This window comes from Pelodiscus sinensis, unplaced genomic scaffold (assembly GCF_049634645.1).
Source record: "Pelodiscus sinensis isolate JC-2024 unplaced genomic scaffold, ASM4963464v1 ctg171, whole genome shotgun sequence".
In the NCBI taxonomy this organism is placed as follows: Eukaryota; Metazoa; Chordata; order Testudines; family Trionychidae; genus Pelodiscus; species Pelodiscus sinensis.
In genome coordinates, this window is record NW_027465970.1 from 88,263 (window position 1) to 107,153 (window position 18,891).

The following is an 18,891-nucleotide window of genomic DNA, read 5'->3' on the forward strand; positions in this document are numbered from 1 at the left end:
ACATTTTCTTTCATGTATAGTGCCCCTCCCCCACCAGCACGACCTGTCCTGTCCTTCCGATAGATTTTGTATCCTGGTGTGACTGTGTCCCATGGATTAGAACACGAGAGCGGCCAGACGGGGTCAGACCAACAGTGCAACCAGCCCAGGGCCCTGTTTGCCCACAGCGCCCAGTGCCCCAAGAGTGAAGAGAACAGGGGTCCACCTCCTGTGGCCCATTCCCAGCCTTTGACACACAGAGGCCAGGGCCACCAGGCCTGCTTAGCCTGGCTAATAAGTACTGAGGGACCTGTTCTCCATAAAGCCCCGCTCTTCAAAACCTCCTCTGGCAAGGGGTTCCACAGGTTGGCTATGCCTCCACTGCACTGGTATTGTGCAAGAAATAGCCTCCTTTGCATAAGTGTGGAATATCGCCGCGCCTCATTTGCATAATTAACGAGCAGCTGCTTTTTGCGCAAGAGGCTTTTGCACAAAAAGGAGCCGTCTACGTGGCTCCTTGTGCAAAACCCCCCTCTTGTGCAAGAGGCATTTTTCCAGGAAAAAAAATGGAAAAATGGCTCTTGCACAAGAGGAGGTTTTTGCACAAAAGCCTCTTGCGCAAAAAAGCATCTGCTCATTAATTATGCAAATGAGGCTGGGCAATATTCCACGCTTAGCCTCATTTGCGTATTTTTGTGCAAAACCAGCAGAGCGTAGACACAGCCGTTGTGCGCAGCATGAAGAAAAACACCCTTTGGTTTGTTTTAAACCCGCTGCTATCCATTTCATTGGGTGGCCCCTCGTTCATTTGGTGACTCTCTCAAACATACAGTTGGGTGCCTCAGTTTCCCCCATGTAGTGCAGGGTTAATGAGGGGCAGTTGCTGGAGGCAGGACTGGGACGACAGGGGAGGCAGAGGCTCCAGGCTGAGGCCGCTAGAGCTGACTGTAACTTTCCATCCTGTGCTAAGGCCGAACTATGTCATCTTTCAGCCCTCTAAGAAACCTCTCTGCTTTGGCTGGCTGGCGATGAAGGGAGCTGGGGTGCAGTTCTCCCTTTGGGGGTGCAAGGCGTGGGCAGGTGGCCGGTTTGGGTGGAGTCATGGAGGGACTTAGTGTGAAACCGAGGTGGGTGCTGAAGGCTCCCAGTGTCAATCCCGAGGCAGTGAAGCCAAGAGACCTGCCCGAGGTAGAGAGACACTGAGGGGGCTGCCACAGGGAAGGAGGCCTCCCAGGCACTGCCTGAGCCGTGCAAGGGCACCAGGGCCGTGCAAGGGCACCAGGGCCGTGCAAGGGCCATATCTCAGAGCACAATGGCCTGTAGGACACGGATAGGAAGCAAAAGGGCAGGGAGTCGGCCTTCCTGCACGAGGGTTCTTGGCTGGCCAAGCCCAGCACGGCCCATCCCTGCTCCACCGTCCTCTCCGTGCGAAATGGGTGCGGTTCCACCTTGCACGGAGGCTCACCGCAGGCTGGTCGCGTGCAGGGCGGTAGGGGCTGCCGCTCGCCCCCCGAGGCGTGTGCATGTCGCAGTGCCCGGGTTTCCGCTGGCGGGTCAGGAGAGGCTGCGCGTTACTCAAGCCACAAGGCCCGGGGGGTTCACCACTGACCCCCCAACGCCCAGGGAAAGGGCAGGGCAGCCAGGCGGGTTCTCCGCTCTCACCAGGGGGCGCTCTGCAGGCCTGTTCCACTGCAGAGGGGTAAAGTGTGGGGGTGGGGAGGGGGGGGCTGAGCATGGGCCCCAGTGAGGGCACTCCCTGTAGCTGAGCCCCTCGGGCCTGGGGGGAGGCTGGCCCTGGAGCTCCCACTCCCAGCCTGCGGCTCCCCTCGCTCAGCTCCCTGCCCCCTTCACGGACAGAACCACCCCCCTGTGCCCCGGCCTGTGCTCAGTCCTCAGCCCCCCACCTGGAGTCTCCCCTCCCCCTAAACTCCCCCCGGCACGGAGAGACCTGAGCCCCAGCCACCCCCCCCCCCGAACCACAGCCAGGTACGGCCAAGCTGGCAGCAACTTTAATAGAAAAATAGCAGGGTGCCAGCGCAGGGCGAGTGGGGGTCGCCCCACCCCCACCGCCCCTTCCCTTGGAGGGGCTGGGTGAAGCCCGTGGGCCCTGTGGCCCCCATGGGGGGCAGTGTCCTCCGGCCCCGGAGCTGCGAGCTATTTCCTGAACCGATCCAGCGCCGACTTCCGGGCCCGGGGGGCCGCCGGGGGCTCCCGCTTCGCCTGCTGCTCCAGGCTCTTCCGGACCTTGGCCTGCGGGAAGGGGGGAGCCGCGTGAGCGCCCCAGTGAACGGGCCAACGGGGGCAACCCTGGGATGCCCCAATTCCCGGCGTCACGGGGACACGCCAGGGGAGCTGGGGCAGGAAGTCCCTGTTTGAGACAGGAAGTGGGGAGCTGGCTTTGGGGGGGCGGGGGGGGGGGGGCAGGGAGCAAAGCCTCCTGGGTAAAGGCTGGCCCCGGGGTCAGTGGCGGAGGGGACAGACGTACCCGCTGCTCCTCGTTCGCCACCTTCTTCTTGCGCCGCAGGAGGCTGCCGGCAGAGCTGCGCCCCTTCAGCTTCCGGCGGGGCTGGAAGGCCGGCTTGGCCTGGGGGTCGAAGCCCTGGGGGCAGGAAGAGTCCTCCTCTATCCCACAATGCACCACGGTGCCGCCCCACCACCGCGGGACCTGCCTGGCGCTCTCTGCCCCCCACATCCCACAATTCCCCACTGTGCCACCCCCTCCTCCACGTCCCCCAAGGCACCACGGTGCCGCCCCACCACCGCGGGACCTGCCTGGCACCCTCTGCCCCCCACATCCCACAATTCCCCACTGTGCCACCCCCTCCTCCACGTCCCCCAAGGCACCACGGTGCCACCCCACCACCGCGGGACCTGCCTGGCGCCCTCTGCCCCCCACATCCCACAATTCCCCACTGTGCCACCCCCTCCTCCACGTCCCACAATGCACCACGGTGCCGCCCCACCACCGCGGGACCTGCCTGGCACCCTCTGTACTGCCCCCCACATCCCACAATTCCCCACTGTGCCACCCCTCCTCCACGTCCCACAATGCACCACGGTGCCGCCCCACCACCGCGGGACCTGCCTGGCGCCCTCTGCCCCCCACATCCCACAATTCCCCACTGTGCCACCCCCTCCTCCACGTCCCACAATGCACCACGGTGCCGCCCCACCACCGCGGGACCTGCCTGGCGCCCTCTGCCCCCCACATCCCACAATTCCCCACTGTGCCACCCCCTCCTCCACGTCCCACAATGCACCACGGTGCCGCCCCACCACCGCGGGACCTGCCTGGCGCCCTCTGCCCCCCACATCCCACAATTCCCCACTGTGCCACCCCCTCCTCCACGTCCCACAATGCACCACGGTGCCGCCCCACCACCGCGGGACCTGCCTGGCACCCTCTGCCCCCCACATCCCACAATTCCCCACTGTGCCACCCCCTCCTCCACGTCCCCCAAGGCACCACGGTGCCGCCCCACCACCGCGGGACCTGCCTGGCACCCTCTGCCCCCCACATCCCACAATTCCCCACTGTGCCACCCCCCTCCTCCACGTCCCACAATGCACCACGGTGCCGCCCCACCACCGCGGGACCTGCCTGGCGCCCTCTGCCCCCCACATCCCACAATTCCCCACTGTGCCACCCCCCTCCTCCACGTCCCACAAGGCACCACGGTGCCGCCCCACCACCGCGGGACCTGCCTGGCGCCCTCTGCCCCCCACATCCCACAATTCCCCACTGTGCCACCCCTCCTCCACGTCCCACAATGCACCACGGTGCCGCCCTACCACCGCGGGACCTGCCTGGCGCCCTCTGTCCCCCACATCCCACAATTCCCCACTGTGCCACCCCCCTCCTCCACGTCCCCCCCCAAGGCATCACGGTGCCGCCCCACCACCGCGGGACCTGCCTGGCGCCCTCTGCCCCCCACATCCCACAATTCCCCACTGTGCCACCCCTCCTCCAGGTCCCACAATGCACCACGGAGCCGCCCTCACGCCCCTCCCCTCCCCGCGCCCTGAGCACAGCACAGCCAAGGGCCCCCCCTGGGACCGCAGCGCTGCCCGGCCTGCACCGTGCCCCCCCCCCAGTCCTGACCCCCCCCCCTCCCCATGCCCCGCAGTGCTGCCCGGCCTGCTCCGTGCCCCCCCGATAGCCCTGACCCCCCCCCATGCCCCGCAGCACTGCCCGGCCTGCACCGTGCCGCCCCCACGTCCCATGATGCACCACAGTGCTGCCCCCCCCCCCCGATAGCCCTGAACCCCCCCACACCCTGCAGCACTGCCTGGCCTGCACCGTGCCACCCCACGTCCCACAATGCACCATGGTGCTGCCCCCCCGATAGCCCTGACCCCCCCCCCACACCCTGCAGCACTGCCCGGCCTGCACCGTGCCGCCCCCCACGTCCCACAATGCACCATGGTGCTGCCCCCCCGATAGCCCTGACCCCCCCCACACCCTGCAGCACTGCCCAGCCTGCACCGTGCCGCCCCACGTCCCACAATGCACCACGGTGGTGCCCCCCCCCGGTGCCGCTCACCAGCCGGTCCACTCGCTCCCGGTGCTTCTGCTCCATGGTGATGGCGTCCACCTGGCCCAGCTGCCCCGGGTCCAGCGTGATCAGCTCCGCAGGGATCTGCCAGGCCAAGTCGTTAGGGGGGGCCAGGGCCAGCCCTTCCCCCGACGCCTCCCCTCTCATGGGTATCCCCCTTCCGGGTGGTGCCCCAGCAAAGAGACCCCCCCCGCTACCCAAGGGTGCCCGTGGACCCCCCCCCCCCAAGGAATCCCCCTTTAGCATCAGCCCCCTTGACCCGGGACCTGCCCCGAGATCCAGGCGGGGCTGCACGGGAGGGGGGAGGGGGGGGAGAGAGAGGGAGAGTCACCTTCTCCAGCAGAGCCTTGACTTCCCACTCCTGCCGCTGCTTCCGGCTCCGGAACGGGTTGTTCTCCAGGGCGTCGAAGTTCGCCTGCCCAGCACCTGCCATGCCGGGGGGGGGGGGGTGTTAGTGGGGGCGGGGGAGGGCCTGGCCCAGGTCCCACCTCCCCTCTGACACGCCCACCGCAGGCCCCCCCCAACAGAGCCACAGAACCGGGCCAGACCCCACGGACTGTAATGGGGGTACAAGGCAGGCACCTCAGCCACCCGTCCCTGGGGGGGTCTAAACCTGGCACCAGCAGGCAGGTGGTACCGGGGAGGGGGCTATGGGGGGACACCGGGGGGGTACGTACCTGGCACCAGCAGGCAGGTGGTACCGGGAAGAGGGGCTACGGGGGGACACCGGGGAGGGGGCTATGGGGGGACACCGGGGAGGGGGCTACGGGGGGTTACATACCTGGCACCAGCAGGCAGGTGGTACCGGGGAGGAGGGTTACGGGGGGGGACACCGGGGAGGGGGTTACGGGGGGGACACCAGGGGGGTACGTACCTGGCACCAGCAGGCAGGTGGTACCGGGAAGAGGGGCTACGGGGGGGACACCGGGGAGGGGGTTACGGGGGGACACCGGGGAGGGGGCTACGGGGGGACACCAGGGGGGTACGTACCTGGCACCAGCAGGCAGGTGGTACCGGGGAGGGGGCTACGGGGAGACACCGGGGGGGTACGTACCTGGCACCAGCAGGCAGGTGGTACCGGGAAGAGGGGCTACGGGGGGACACCGGGGAGGGGGTTACGGGGGGACACCGGGGAGGGGGCTACGGGGGGACACCGGGGGGGTACGTACCTGGCACCAGCAGGCAGGTGGTACCGGGGAGGGGGCTACGGGGAGACACCGGGGGGGTACGTACCTGGCACCAGCAGGCAGGTGGTACCGGGAAGAGGGGCTACGGGGGGACACCGGGGAGGGGGTTACGGGGGGACACCGGGGGGGTACGTACCTGGCACCAGCAGGCAGGTGGTACCGGGGAGGGGGCTACGGGGGGACACCGGGGAGGGGGCTACGGGGGGACACCGGGGGGGTACGTACCTGGCACCAGCAGGCAGGTGGTACCGGGAAGAGGGGCTACGGGGGGACACCGGGGAGGGGGTTACGGGGGGACACCGGGGAGGGGGCTACGGGGGGACACCGGGGGGGTACGTACCTGGCACCAGCAGGCAGGTGGTACCGGGGAGGGGGCTACGGGGGGACACCGGGGAGGGGGCTACGGGGGGACACCGGGGGGGTACGTACCTGGCACCAGCAGGCAGGTGGTACCGGGAAGAGGGGCTACGGGGGGACACCGGGGAGGGGGCTACGGGGGGGACACCGGGGAGGGGGCTACGGGGGGGACACCGGGGAGGGGGCTACGGGGGGACACCGGGGGGGTACGTACCTGGCACCAGCAGGCAGGTGGTACCGGGAAGAGGGGCTACGGGGGGACACCGGGGAGGGGGTTACGGGGGGACACCGGGGAGGGGGCTACGGGGGGACACCAGGGGGGTACGTACCTGGCACCAGCAGGCAGGTGGTACCGGGAAGAGGGGCTACGGGGGGACACCGGGGAGGGGGCTACGGGGGGACACTGGGGGGGTACGTACCTGGCACCAGCAGGCAGGTGGTACCGGGAAGAGGGGCTACGGGGGGACACCGGGGAGGGGGTTACGGGGGGACACCGGGGAGGGGGCTACGGGGGGACACCAGGGGGGTACGTACCTGGCACCAGCAGGCAGGTGGTACCGGGAAGAGGGGCTACGGGGGGACACCGGGGAGGGGGCTACGGGGGGACACTGGGGGGGTACGTACCTGGCACCAGCAGGCAGGTGGTACCGGGAAGAGGGGCTACGGGGGGACACCGGGGAGGGGGTTACGGGGGGACACCGGGGAGGGGGCTACGGGGGGACACCAGGGGGGTACGTACCTGGCACCAGCAGGCAGGTGGTACCGGGAAGAGGGGCTACGGGGGGACACCGGGGAGGGGGCTACGGGGGGACACTGGGGGGGGTACGTACCTGGCACCAGCAGGCAGGTGGTACCGGGAAGAGGGGTTACGGGGGGACACCGGGGAGGGGGTTACGGGGGGACACCAGGGGGGTACGTACCTGGCACCAGCAGGCTGGTGAAGCCGGTGCCGTGCCCGGTGCCCAGCACGTCCTCGAAGGGGCAGAAGCGCAGGCCGTGGGCCGGCCGGGGCAGCGTGTGCGACAGGTAGGGCTTGTCAGGCGGCTGCAGGGCCACGTCCCGGTACACCTGGGGGCAGGCATGGGTCAGGGCCTGGCTCCTAGGGGCTGTCAGAGCCCCCACTATGGGCGGCACCCGGCCGAGGGGCAGAGAAGGGCCAGGCCCCCCCGGGTGGAGCCAAATGACGGGGGGAGGAAGGGAGGCAGGTCTGAGCAATGCCCAGCGGGGGGCGGGAGAGGGGGGAATGCGGGGGGGGGGGGCCGGGCTGAACCAACGGCGGGTGAGGGAGGGGAGCAGCCGGGGCGCCCCCAGCAGCCCCCGCTGGCTGCAGGCCAGGTGCCGGGAGGGGCGGGGGGCCGGGTGTCTGTGTAGGGGGGGCCGGTACCTGCACCACGTCCCCGCAGGCCGCCCCCAGCAGCCCCCGCTGGCTGAAGGCCAGGTGCCCGGCGCCCAGGGGCAGCACCAGCGAGTGTAGGGGCCGATACGCCCGGAGGTCGTAGATACGCAGCTTCCGGTCCAGCCCTGACGTCGCCATGTACCTGGGGGGACCCGCAGCGTGACCCCCCCAGCGTAAACACCCCAACCCCCCCCCGTCGTCGCCACGTACCTGGGGGGACCCGCAGCGTGACCCCCCCAGCGTAAACACCCCAACCCCCCCGTCGTCGCCATGTACCTGGGGGGACCCGCAGCGTGACCCCCCCAGCGTAAACACCCCAACCCCCCCGTCGTCGCCATGTACCTGGGGGGACCCGCAGCGTGACCCCCCCAGCGTAAACACCCCAACCCCCCCGTCGTCACCATGTACCTGGGGGACCCGCAGCGTAAACACCCCAACCCCCCCCGTCGTCACCATGTACCTGGGGGGACCCGCAGTGTGACCCCCCCAGCGTAAACACCCCAACCCCCCCGTCGTCACCATGTACCTGGGGGGACCCGCAGCGTGACCCCCCCAGCGTAAACACCCCAACCCCCCCTCCTCGTCACCATGGACCTGGGGGGACCCGCAGTGTGACCCCCCCAGCGTAAATACCCCAACCCCCCCCCCCCGTCGTCACCATGTACCTGGGGGGACCCGCAGTGTGACCCCCCCAGCGTAAATACCCCAACCCCCCCTCCTCGTCACCATGTACCTGGGGGGACCCGCAGCGTGACCCCCCCAGCATAAATACCCCAAACCCCCCGTCGTCACCATGTACCTGGGGGGACCCGCAGTGTGACCCCCCCAGCGTAAATACCCCAACCCCCCCGTCGTCACCATGTACCTGGGGGGACCCGCAGTGTGACCCCCCCAGCGTAAATACCCCAACCCCCCCGTCGTCACCATGTACCTGGGGGGACCCGCAGTGTGACCCCCCCAGCATAAATACCCCAAGCTCCCCCCCCCCCGTCTGTCCACAGCCCTGCCCCACGTAGCTATGGGGAGGTTAGGGGAGACCCCTCCCTCACGTCCCCCGGGTGACTCACGTTCCTGAGCTGTCCACAGCCAGGGCCCGGACCGCGCCGCGGTGGCAGAGCATCCGCACCAGCGGCTCCTTGACGTTGGGGCTCCACAGGGTCACGGTGCCTGGGGGGGCAGGGGAAGGGCTGGACTCACCGCTGGGGGCGGGGCAAATGGGCTAGCGCAGCAGGGAGCCCGACTCTCCAGGCTGAGGGAGGGGGTGGGGATGGGGGACCCTGGGCCAGAGCTGGGTCAGGCCGGGTGTGCCTGGCTGGGCTGTGCCCTGGGGCGGGAACCAGGGGGCACTGAGGGGGTCGGGATGGGCTTGAGCAGCAGCGCAGTGGGGCTGAGGAACCCAGGAGGTTGGGGTCAGGGCTGGGCCAGCAGCGGGTACAGAGGGGTGAGCTGGTGAAACAGGGATGGGGGTAGCAGTAGGCAGGGCATACCGGGGCGGGGGCAGGGCGGAGGATACAGAGGAGGGGGGCAGGGCAGACCGGGGGAGGGATACGGGTGGGGGGGCGCAGAGGTGACGACCCCGGGGGGGGGAGGGGGCGCAGAGGTGACGACGCCGGGGGGGGGGGGCGCAGAGGTGACGACGCCGGGGGGGGGGGCGCAGAGGTGACGACGCCGGGGGGGGGGAGTGGGCCCGGAGGTGACGACGCCGGGGGGGGGGGCGCAGAGGTGACGACGCCGGGGGGGGGGGGCGCAGAGGTGACGACACCGGGGGGGGGGGCGGCGCAGAGGTGACGACACCGGGGGGGGGGGGAGGGGCGCAGAGGTGACGACGCCGGGGGGGGGGGGCGCAGAGGTGACGACACCGGGGGGGGGGGGGGGGGCGGCGCAGAGGTGACGACACCGGGGGGGGGCGCAGAGGTGACGACGCCGGGGGGGGGGCGCAGAGGTGACGACACCGGGGGGGGGGGGGGGCTCTCACCGTTGCTGTGGCCCAGGTGGACGATGGCGGTGGCCGGGTTCTGCCCCATCACGCCCAGGCGCCCGCCCCGGGTGCAGGTGGTCGCCACCTCCTTCCCCACCGAGATGTCCAGGTACTGCAGGAAGCCCGTCTCGCTCTGCACGCGGGACGCAGGGTCAGTGGGGCACCAGCCCCCCCTCACAGCACCGGCAGGAGGACCCCAGCCTCCGGGCCCCCCCTTCCCCGGGGTGGGCAGCAGAAAACCTGCCATGGGAGCCCCCCCCCCGCCCCCGCAGCCAGCCAAGCCCCGCCCCCAGCGCCCCTCCCCCGCTCACGGCGGTGGCCAGCAGGAAGTGGTAGGGCAGGAACTCCATGCGCAAGACGCCGTTGAAGCGCTTCAGGCAGTTCAGCTCCACGCCCTGGTTGTCGTAGACGTAGAGCCAGCGCCGCTGCGCCACCGCGAACATGGTCTCCGTGTGCAGCCACCTGGGGCGGGAGGGGGGAGAGGGCTCGGCCCACGTGCAACACGCCCCCTCGTGCAACACGCCCCCCGGGCTCACTTGCCTGATGCACGGGCGACATGGCCCCGGTGCAATGCACGTGAGGGGCACGCCCAGCAGATGCACCCATACCGCTGCAGGGCAGCGTGGATGCCCCGCCAGGAGTGCAGCCCCCCCTCCTCCCAGCAAGCCCCCGTGTCGCACGCCCCCCGGTCACCACCCGCCCCTGTTGCACACTCACGTGACGTCGGTGACGGTCTCCATGACATTGATCTCACACAACAGCGCCTTGGTTTGCCAGTCCAGGGCTGCCACGTGGCCCCGCCGGCCCCCCAGCAGCAGGTGCCTGTGGGGGGGAGGAAGGGGGAAGGGGAGCAGCTGGGGATGTCCCGCTCCGTGTATCCAGGGTCCTGCCCCGCCCCGCCCCGCGGGGACCCCCAGACCAGCTGGAGGGTCAGGGGTCCCGGACTCCGACCCACATTCCCACCCCTACCCAGGTGTCTTCCCTCCCCCCAGCCGCACCATGCAAGGACCTGCCACCTAGGTAGAGCCAGCTCCCCCCACCTGCCCCACGAGTCCCCCTCCCGCCCCTTCCTGCCCCCCACTCACCGGCCGGGTCGGGTGTAATCCACCCTGTAGGGGCCAAACTGGCTCAGCGTCAGCTCAAAGTGCTACGAGGGGGGGAGAGACCCGGTCAGAGACGGCGCAGGGACCCCCATCCTGGGTGATCCCCCCCATCCTGCCCGAGTGACCCCCCCCGGGCCGGCCGGGTGGGGGGGCCTGACCTTGGCGGCGCTGGCGATGTCGACGGCGCTGGCGATGTCGCTCTGGGCGATGGTGCAGGTGTCCTCGCCGGGGTCCCCCTCCAGGAACCTGCCGGGGGAAGGGGGAGGGATGAGAGACTGGCGGGGGAGGGGAGCCAGCTACGATGGGGACGGGGCCCGGTAGGGAGCCGGCTCCCTTGGGGGGTGGGGGGAACGGCACTCACCCTGGCTCCTCCGGCAGCAGCAGCTCCATGCGCGCAGCCTGCTCCGCCGCCAGCTCCACTTTCTGCTCCAGCGCGGCCAGACGCTCCCGGAGCCGCCGGCTGGACGCCTCTGCCTGGGCCGGGGGAGGGACGGGGGGGTCGGTTTACATCCCCCCAATCCTGGATTTACACCCGCTTCCCCTCGGCGCGTTTCCTCAAACCACGGTGCAAAGCCGAGCCCTGGCCCTGCCCGTTTACGTCTGCCGGTGCAAGGAGCACGCGGCTCTGGCCATCTGGCCTTAACCCGGCCCTTCGGCTTCCTGACATCCCTGGCGCCTCCGTGTCCGCGGCTCAGCAGCTGGGCCCAGCCTGGGCAGGGTCGCTGCTGCTCTGTGCTTGTGTGGGGGTGGCCTGGGCGGGGTCGCTGCTGCTCTGTGCTTGTGTGGGGGTGGCCTGGGCAGGGTCGCTGCTGCTCTGTGCTTGTGTGGGGGTGGCCTGGGCGGGGTCGCTGCTGCTCTGTGCTTGTGTGGGGGTGGCCTGGGCAGGGTTGCTGCTGCTCTGTGCTTGTGTGGGGGTGGCCTGGGCGGGGTCGCTGCTGCTCTGTGCTTGTGTGGGGGTGGCCTGGGCGGGGTCGCTGCTGCTCTGTGCTTGTGTGGGGGTGGCCTGGGCAGGCCCAGCAGAGCCAGTGCAGACGAGAGCCATTTGCTCCTTTTCACCAGACTGGGAAGCGGAGGGTCCCCGTTTCCACCATTAACCGATACGTCTGGGCGCAGCGGCTGACCCTAATGGTCACACGCCCCGATGGGAGCAGGGATACGTGGGGAGCCAGCTTAAAGCCCAGCGGGGAGCCAGCTCCATGCGTGCAAACGTGCAACCGTTAAAAACAAACGACGGGGAGACGCTGCCAGATGAACCTTTGTGCCCTTCCCGAGTGACGACAGGCCCAGCAGCGTGGGCTGGATGCGCCCGGAACCACTGTTTTAACACGAGACACGTGGGATTTCACGGAGGACTAAAAAAAGTCCCATTTTTAATTTAAAGAAATCGTTGATTTGTATCCCCCTAAAGGGACCAGGTGGGGTAAGAGCGGCACACGGCCCCGGCCCCTGCCTCCGGGGCTCTGTGAGAAAAGGGGAGACCAGCCCTGAGGTCACCCCTTCCCACGGACCCGGTTACCCCCAGTTCCACCTCAACTCACCGGCCGCGATTTCTGGCCCCGCTGGAATTTCTTCACCTTGTGTGGGGGGAGGGGGGCGGCGCCAGGGAACGGGTCCCTCTTCTGCAGGGAGAGACAGACAGACAGACAGACAGACACAGACAGACAGACAGAGAGCTGCTACGGGCTCCTTCCCGACCCCCAACTTCCCCTCCCGGGCCAGCCCCCTGGCATGCCCAGCCTTACCCCAGAGATCCGGCCCTTGGCCCCCAACAGCCGTGGCCCCTTCCGGGTCTGCAGGCCCCCCTTTGCCCCAGCTCGCGGCCTGCTCTTCTCATTGCGACGCTTCTTGGCCTTAGGGGGGGCGGCAGCCGCGGGTGCGACCGGCTCGGAGGCCCCTTCCCAATAGCGCTGCAGCCGCTTCTCCCTCTTCTTCTGGGGGGCCTGGGCGGGAGCAAGGGGGCAAGTCAGTTATCCCCAGCTCGGTAGGGGCGCAGGCTGGTGAGGGATAGTTATGGGGGGTCACTTACCCCACCTGAGGGGAAAGGGAGGGGTCCGCACGGGCATGGTATTTACCCCTCTCTCCCTGCAGAGTGAGAACTGTTATGGTGCCCCCACAAAAGGGGGTTGACCCCCCAGCAGCTTGTGGGGAGGGACCTTCCTCATGGTACCACACAGTTGGGGGGGGGGCTGCCTGCCAGCCCCCACAGAGCAATAATCGCCCTAGGCCAGCCAGGGACTAGCTGCCCCATACATACCCCGCGGGAACAGAGCTGCCCCTGCTGCAGCCCCGGTCAGGGGGCAGCCCTGACCCCCAGATCACCCCTCAGAAAACCCCACAGGCCCCCAGGAGCCAGAGACTCCACCCCCCACCGCACAGACATGGGGGCAATAAACTCCCCGTCAACGGATGGGCCCTGGATGCACCCAACTTCGTTGTAGTGATTAACCCCCCACGTACGCGGGGGATCTGCCCCCTCCCTGCCCATGACACGGGGAACGCCACAGACACGGGGGACATGTCCCAACCCAGCCCCCCACGGGAATCCCTGCCCCACAGACACGGGGGACATGTCCCAACCCGGCCCCCCACGGGAATCCCTGCCCCACAGACACGGGGGACATGTCCCAACCCAGCCCCCCACGGGAATCCCTGCCCCACAGACACGGGGGACATGTCCCAACCCAGCCCCCCACGGGAATCCCTGCCCCACAGACACGGGGGACATGTCCCAACCCGGCCCCCCACGGGAATCCCCGCCCCACAGACACGGGGGACATGTCCCAACCCAGCCCCCCACGGGAATCCCTGCCCCACAGACACGGGGGACATGTCCCAACCCGGCCCCCCACGGGAATCCCCGCCCCACAGACACGGGGGACATGTCCCAACCCAGCCCCCCACGGGAATCCCTGCCCCACAGACACGGGGGACATGTCCCAACCCAGCCCCCCACGGGAATCCCCGGCCCACAGACACGGGGGGACATGTCCCAACCCAGCACCCCCCCCGGGAATCCCTGCCCCACAGACACGGGGGACATGTCCCAACCCAGCACCCCCCCCCGGGAATCCCTGCCCCACAGACACGGGGGACATGTCCCAACCCAGCACCCCCCCCCGGGAATCCCTGCCCCACAGACACGGGGGACATGTCCCAACCCAGCACCCCCCCCCGGGAATCCCTGCCCCACAGACACGGGGGACATGTCCCAACCCAGCCCCCCACGGGAATCCCTGCCCCACAGACACGGGGGACATGTCCCAACCCGGCCCCCCCCGGGAATCCCTGCCCCACAGACACGGGGGACATGTCCCAACCCAGCCCCCCACGGGAATCCCTGCCCCACAGACACGGGGGACATGTCCCAACCCAGTACCCCCCCCCCGGGAATCCCTGCCCCACAGACACGGGGGACATGTCCCAACCCAGTACCCCCCCCCCCGGGAATCCCTGGCCCACAGACACGGGGGACATGTCCCAGCCCAGCACCCCCCCCCGGGAATCCCTGCCCCACAGACACGGGGGACATGTCCCAACCCAGCCCCCCACGGGAATCCCTGGCCCACAGACACGGGGGACATGTCCCAACCCAGCCCCCCACGGGAATCCCTGGCCCACAGACACGGGGGACATGTCCCAAACCAGCCCCCCACGGGAATCCCTGCCCCACAGACACGGGGGACATGTCCCAACCCAGCCCCCCACGGGAATCCCTGCCCCACAGACACGGGGGACATGTCCCAACCCAGCCCCCCACGGGAATCCCTGCCCCACAGACACGGGGGACATGTCCCAACCCAGCACCCCCCCCCGGGAATCCCTGCCCCACAGACACGGGGGACATGTCCCAACCCAGCACCCCCCCCCGGGAATCCCTGGCCCACAGACACGGGGGACATGTCCCAACCCAGCACCCCCCCCCCGTGAATCCCTGCCCCACAGACACGGGGGACATGTACCAACCCAGCACCCCCCCCCCCGTGAATCCCTACCCCACAGACACGGGGGACATGTCCCAACCCAGCCCCCCACGGGAATCCCTGCCCCACAGACACGGGGGACATGTCCCAACCCAGCACCCCCCCCGGGAATCCCTGCCCCACAGACACGGGGGACATGTCCCAACCCAGCACCCCCCCCCGGGAATCCCTGCCCCACAGACACGGGGGACATGTCCCAACCCAGCCCCCCACGGGAATCCCTGCCCCACAGACACGGGGGACATGTCCCAACCCAGCACCCCCCCCCGGGAATCCCTGGCCCACAGACACGGGGGACATGTCCCAACCCAGCACCCCCCCCCCGTGAATCCCTGCCCCACAGACACGGGGGACATGTACCAACCCAGCACCCCCCCCCCCGTGAATCCCTACCCCACAGACACGGGGGACATGTCCCAACCCAGCCCCCCACGGGAATCCCTGCCCCACAGACACGGGGGACATGTCCCAACCCAGCACCCCCCCCGGGAATCCCTGCCCCACAGACACGGGGGACATGTCCCAACCCAGCACCCCCCCCCGGGAATCCCTGGCCCACAGACACGGGGGACATGTCCCAACCCAGCCCCCCACGGGAATCCCTGGCCCACAGACACGGGGGACATGTCCCAACCCAGCACCCCCCCCGGGAATCCCTGCCCCACAGACACGGGGGACATGTCCCAACCCAGCCCCCCACGGGAATCCCTGCCCCACAGACACGGGGGACATGTCCCAACCCAGCCCCCCCCCCCGGGAATCCCTGCCCCACAGACACGGGGGACATGTCCCAACCCAGCCCCCCCCCCGGGAATCCCTGCCCCACAGACACGGGGGACATGTCCCAACCCAGCACCCCCCCCCGGGAATCCCTGCCCCACAGACACGGGGGACATGTACCAACCCAGCACCCCCCCCCCCCGTGAATCCCTGCCCCACAGACACGGGGGACATGTACCAACCCAGCACCCCCCCCCCGTGAATCCCTGCCCCACAGACACGGGGGACATGTCCCAACCCAGCCCCCCACGGGAATCCCTGCCCCACAGACACGGGGGGGGGTCCTGCTCCCTCCCAGCCCCCCACGGGAATCCCTGCCCCACAGACACGGGGGGGGGTCCTGCTCCCTCCCAGCCCCCCCCGGGAATCCCTGGCCCACAGACACGGGGGGGGGATCTGCCCAGATCCTGCCCCCAGTGGGCGGGGCTCACTACGCCGGGACTCACCTTCGGGCCCCCCCCGGGCGGCCCCCCCGGCGCCCCGCTCCCGGCCGCCGCCTCCATCCGCAGCGCCTGCAATGGATCCACGTGCGGCCTCCCCGCCAGCTGGGAGCCAACTCCTTCCGGGCCCAGCCGCGACACCCAATCAGGGAGCGAGGCGGCTGAGCCCGCGGCCAATCAGCGAAGCATCCTCCCGCCCGCTTTTGAAGCCGTGCAGCGGACTTCATGGATGAGGGCAAGCGTGTAGCCGCGGAGGGGCGGGGCCCTGACGGAAGGGAGAAGCCAAGCGGCGGCCATCTTGGGTGAGGGCCTTGGCCTGGACCATCCACAGTCATGGGCAGGGGAGGGCTTGTTCTCTAGTGAAGTCACCAGCGCCCACGTGGCAGGAGGGACTCACCAGGGGGTTTCACTGCTTCCAGAGACACAAGGGACCATTGTGACCGACTAGCCCCGTGCTCCTCAGACTGGTGCGGGGAGCCTTTTGCACAGCGAGCCTGTGAGCTCCCCACCCCACTTATAGGCACTTTCTATTGTGCACCATTTGCACCATTACACGTGGCCTTTCACATGGTGTTAGGCCACAGAAAATTGGCTCTAGGGCGGTTATGCTAGGACAGACGAGAAGACTCCAGCAAAGGGTTCTGGGTCGTCCCTGAACAAAATTTGAGACAGGAGTTGAGCAAGGGCGTACTTCAAATGCCGGCCTAAGCTACAAAAAAACGAGATAAGCGAACAGCTGCATTTTTGTACTTGCTGAGCTGAACAGCTTGCTTAAGGAACTGATAAGAAAACTCCGTCTCCTCCTTGGCTGGTACTCGCCTTCTGTCTCAATAAGAAAGTTGCTGATGTATCAAGGCCACCTTGTCCAGTTGGCAAGGTGTGCACCCATGCTCGAAGTTTCCAACTAACAAAGAGGGGCGGGTTGCTTAAGCGAATAGTCTATGACGCGACAGAACTGTCTCTGTAAACCTACTTGTTATAGAAATCGGGGGCTGGTTCTCGGAGAGACGGGCCGCTCTCTATTGTCGTGTGCACTCTTCAATAAAGAGCGATGCGATTAGACCTTGCTGGTGTTGCCTGTCTCTTTGCGGTCAGACAACGAAGTGAAGCCGTCTGGGTTCGAGTCCCCAACACATGGCAAACATCTGAGACTGACCCCTCCCCTTGTAAACACACTTTATTGTGCATCTTTCACACCATTACATAGGGGCCTGGTGACCTTTTGCACAGTGAGCCTCAGAGCTCAACCCCCCCCCATACACACTTTATTGTGCATTGTTCACACCATTACATAGGGGCCTGGTGACCTTTTGCACAGTGAGCCTCAGAGCTCAACCCCCCCCATACACACTTTATTGTGCATTGTTCACACCATTATACATGGTGCTGGTGGCCTTCTGCATGGCCAGTCTGACCTGAACCTTCCCTTGTAAACGCACTTTAATGTGCCAGTTCAGCTGATGTGGGTTTTGCCCACAAAAGCTGACGGTACATTTTGGTTAGTCTCCAAGGTAGCACAAAGCTACCCGTTTGTAGACAGACTAACACGGCTACCCGAGACGTTATTGTGCACCATTCACACCCTTACACATGGGGTAGAGGCCTTGCGCATGTCTGAGCCTGACCCTCCTTTCACTAGCTTCAGGGGGTAGCCAAGTTAGTCTGTACAGGAAAAAAAGAACCAATGATCTGATAGCACTTTATAGACTAACAAAACATGTAGACAGTACCGTGAGTCAGAGCAGGGCTTGGAATGGGAGTTCTCAGCCCCCACTGCAGCCCCAGCCCCCACCCCCACATGTAGAAACCTCCCATCCTGAAGGGGCCCTGAGCTAGTCTGACCCTAAGGCAGCTCAGGGCAGAGACAGGCCCAGCTGTAACCCCTAGTGCTGAACTTGTCCTCCCCCCCCAAAGTATTCCCATGGTTCACTATTCAAAACAGACCCCTTGGGTGCATCTAGACTGGCAAGATTTTGCACAAAAGCAGTTGCTTTTGTGCAAAAACTTGCCAGCTGTCTACATTAGCCGCTTGAATTTGCACGAGCAATGACTTTGTAATGTTCAAAATCAGTGCTTCTTGTGCAAATACTTTCATGCTCCTGCTCAGGAAAAAGCCCTCTTGTGCAAGAATACTTGGGCAAGAGGGCCAGTGTAGACAGGGAAGAATTGTTTTGCGCAAAAAAGCCCCGATGGCTAAAATGGTGATCGGGGCTTTCTTGCGCAAAATCGCGTCTAAACTGGCCACGGATGCTTTTGCGCAAATGCATCCTTGCCAATCTAGACGCTCTTTTGCGGAAATACTTTTAATGGAAAAACTTTTCCATTCAAAGTATTTCTGTAAAATCATGCCAGTCTAGACATAGCCCTCGGGTCGTGTGCGAGGTGCTAGGACTTCAGGCAGAGGCCTGCCGGATTGGGGCAGCTTGACTGGAAAGCCCCAGGATGGCAGGACACTACCTACAGCCAACACGTCACCTCTGTTCCTGTTTGGGCAGGGTCTCAAGAAATTAAAACACGGCTGTGGCCAGCTTACCCTCCAGCAACCCACATTACCCGCCCCCTCCCAATTTGGGTGCAGGCCCCTGCTAGCAACGAGGCAGGGCAGAGCGTAGGCCAGAGTTTAATCATGTTTTATGTAATGAGCTTAAAGAATTGTATGAGAATGGACGTCAACCAACTGTAACTCTGCCAGGTAGGCCCTTAATATTCATCGGGCAAACTGCTTGTGCCTGGATCTGGTGTCAAGACAGATCAGCAGGATCCCTGTGACTCAACATGAGCACTCTGTTGCTCTTAGGCGTAATTAGAATAGAGATTGCGCGATATAGAAAATGTAACCAATGAATTAAAAGTGTATACTAGGAGCTTTGTATTAGGAGTTAGGCTGATACAACTCCTAGGGGATGTGCTAGTAAGAGTTTGGAATTTAATCATTTAGAGAGAACTTGTAGGCCCAACAGTTCCAAAATCCAGACCATGGAAGGGGGGCAGGGCTGTAAGACTCAGAGGCATCAAGGTAGCATAAATTGGGTCCAATACAAAGCAGACCGATGGGAGGACATGAAAAACAAACAAACAAAAAATCCAAAGTCTGCTAGCACCTTAAAGACCAACAAAACACGTAGATGGCGGACA

General features: G+C 66.4%; 1 protein-coding gene across 2 annotated transcripts; it reads right to left on the reverse strand.

The window, feature by feature from the left end:
• Positions 1-1,972: 1,972 nt before the first annotated feature.
• Positions 1,973-15,914, reverse strand: WDR46 (WD repeat domain 46). Of its 2 annotated transcripts, none has more exons than XM_075917451.1 (16): positions 15,763-15,914; positions 12,299-12,496; positions 12,095-12,175; positions 10,918-11,030; positions 10,715-10,802; positions 10,539-10,600; positions 10,171-10,275; positions 9,765-9,915; positions 9,451-9,586; positions 8,543-8,642; positions 7,464-7,617; positions 7,000-7,147; positions 4,867-4,961; positions 4,524-4,619; positions 2,465-2,578; positions 1,973-2,229 (listed from the first exon to the last, which is right to left on the reverse strand). In XM_075917451.1, the coding sequence occupies exons 1-16, from the start codon at positions 15,817-15,819 to the stop codon at positions 2,134-2,136; spliced, it is 1,794 nt and encodes a 597-aa protein (XP_075773566.1). In that variant the 5' UTR covers positions 15,820-15,914; the 3' UTR covers positions 1,973-2,133. The 2 variants fall into 2 exon arrangements, with proteins under 2 accessions (XP_075773566.1, XP_075773567.1); XM_075917452.1 differs by having other exon boundaries at positions 12,299-12,487; positions 15,763-15,834.
• Between the last annotated feature and the right edge of the window lie 2,977 nt (positions 15,915-18,891).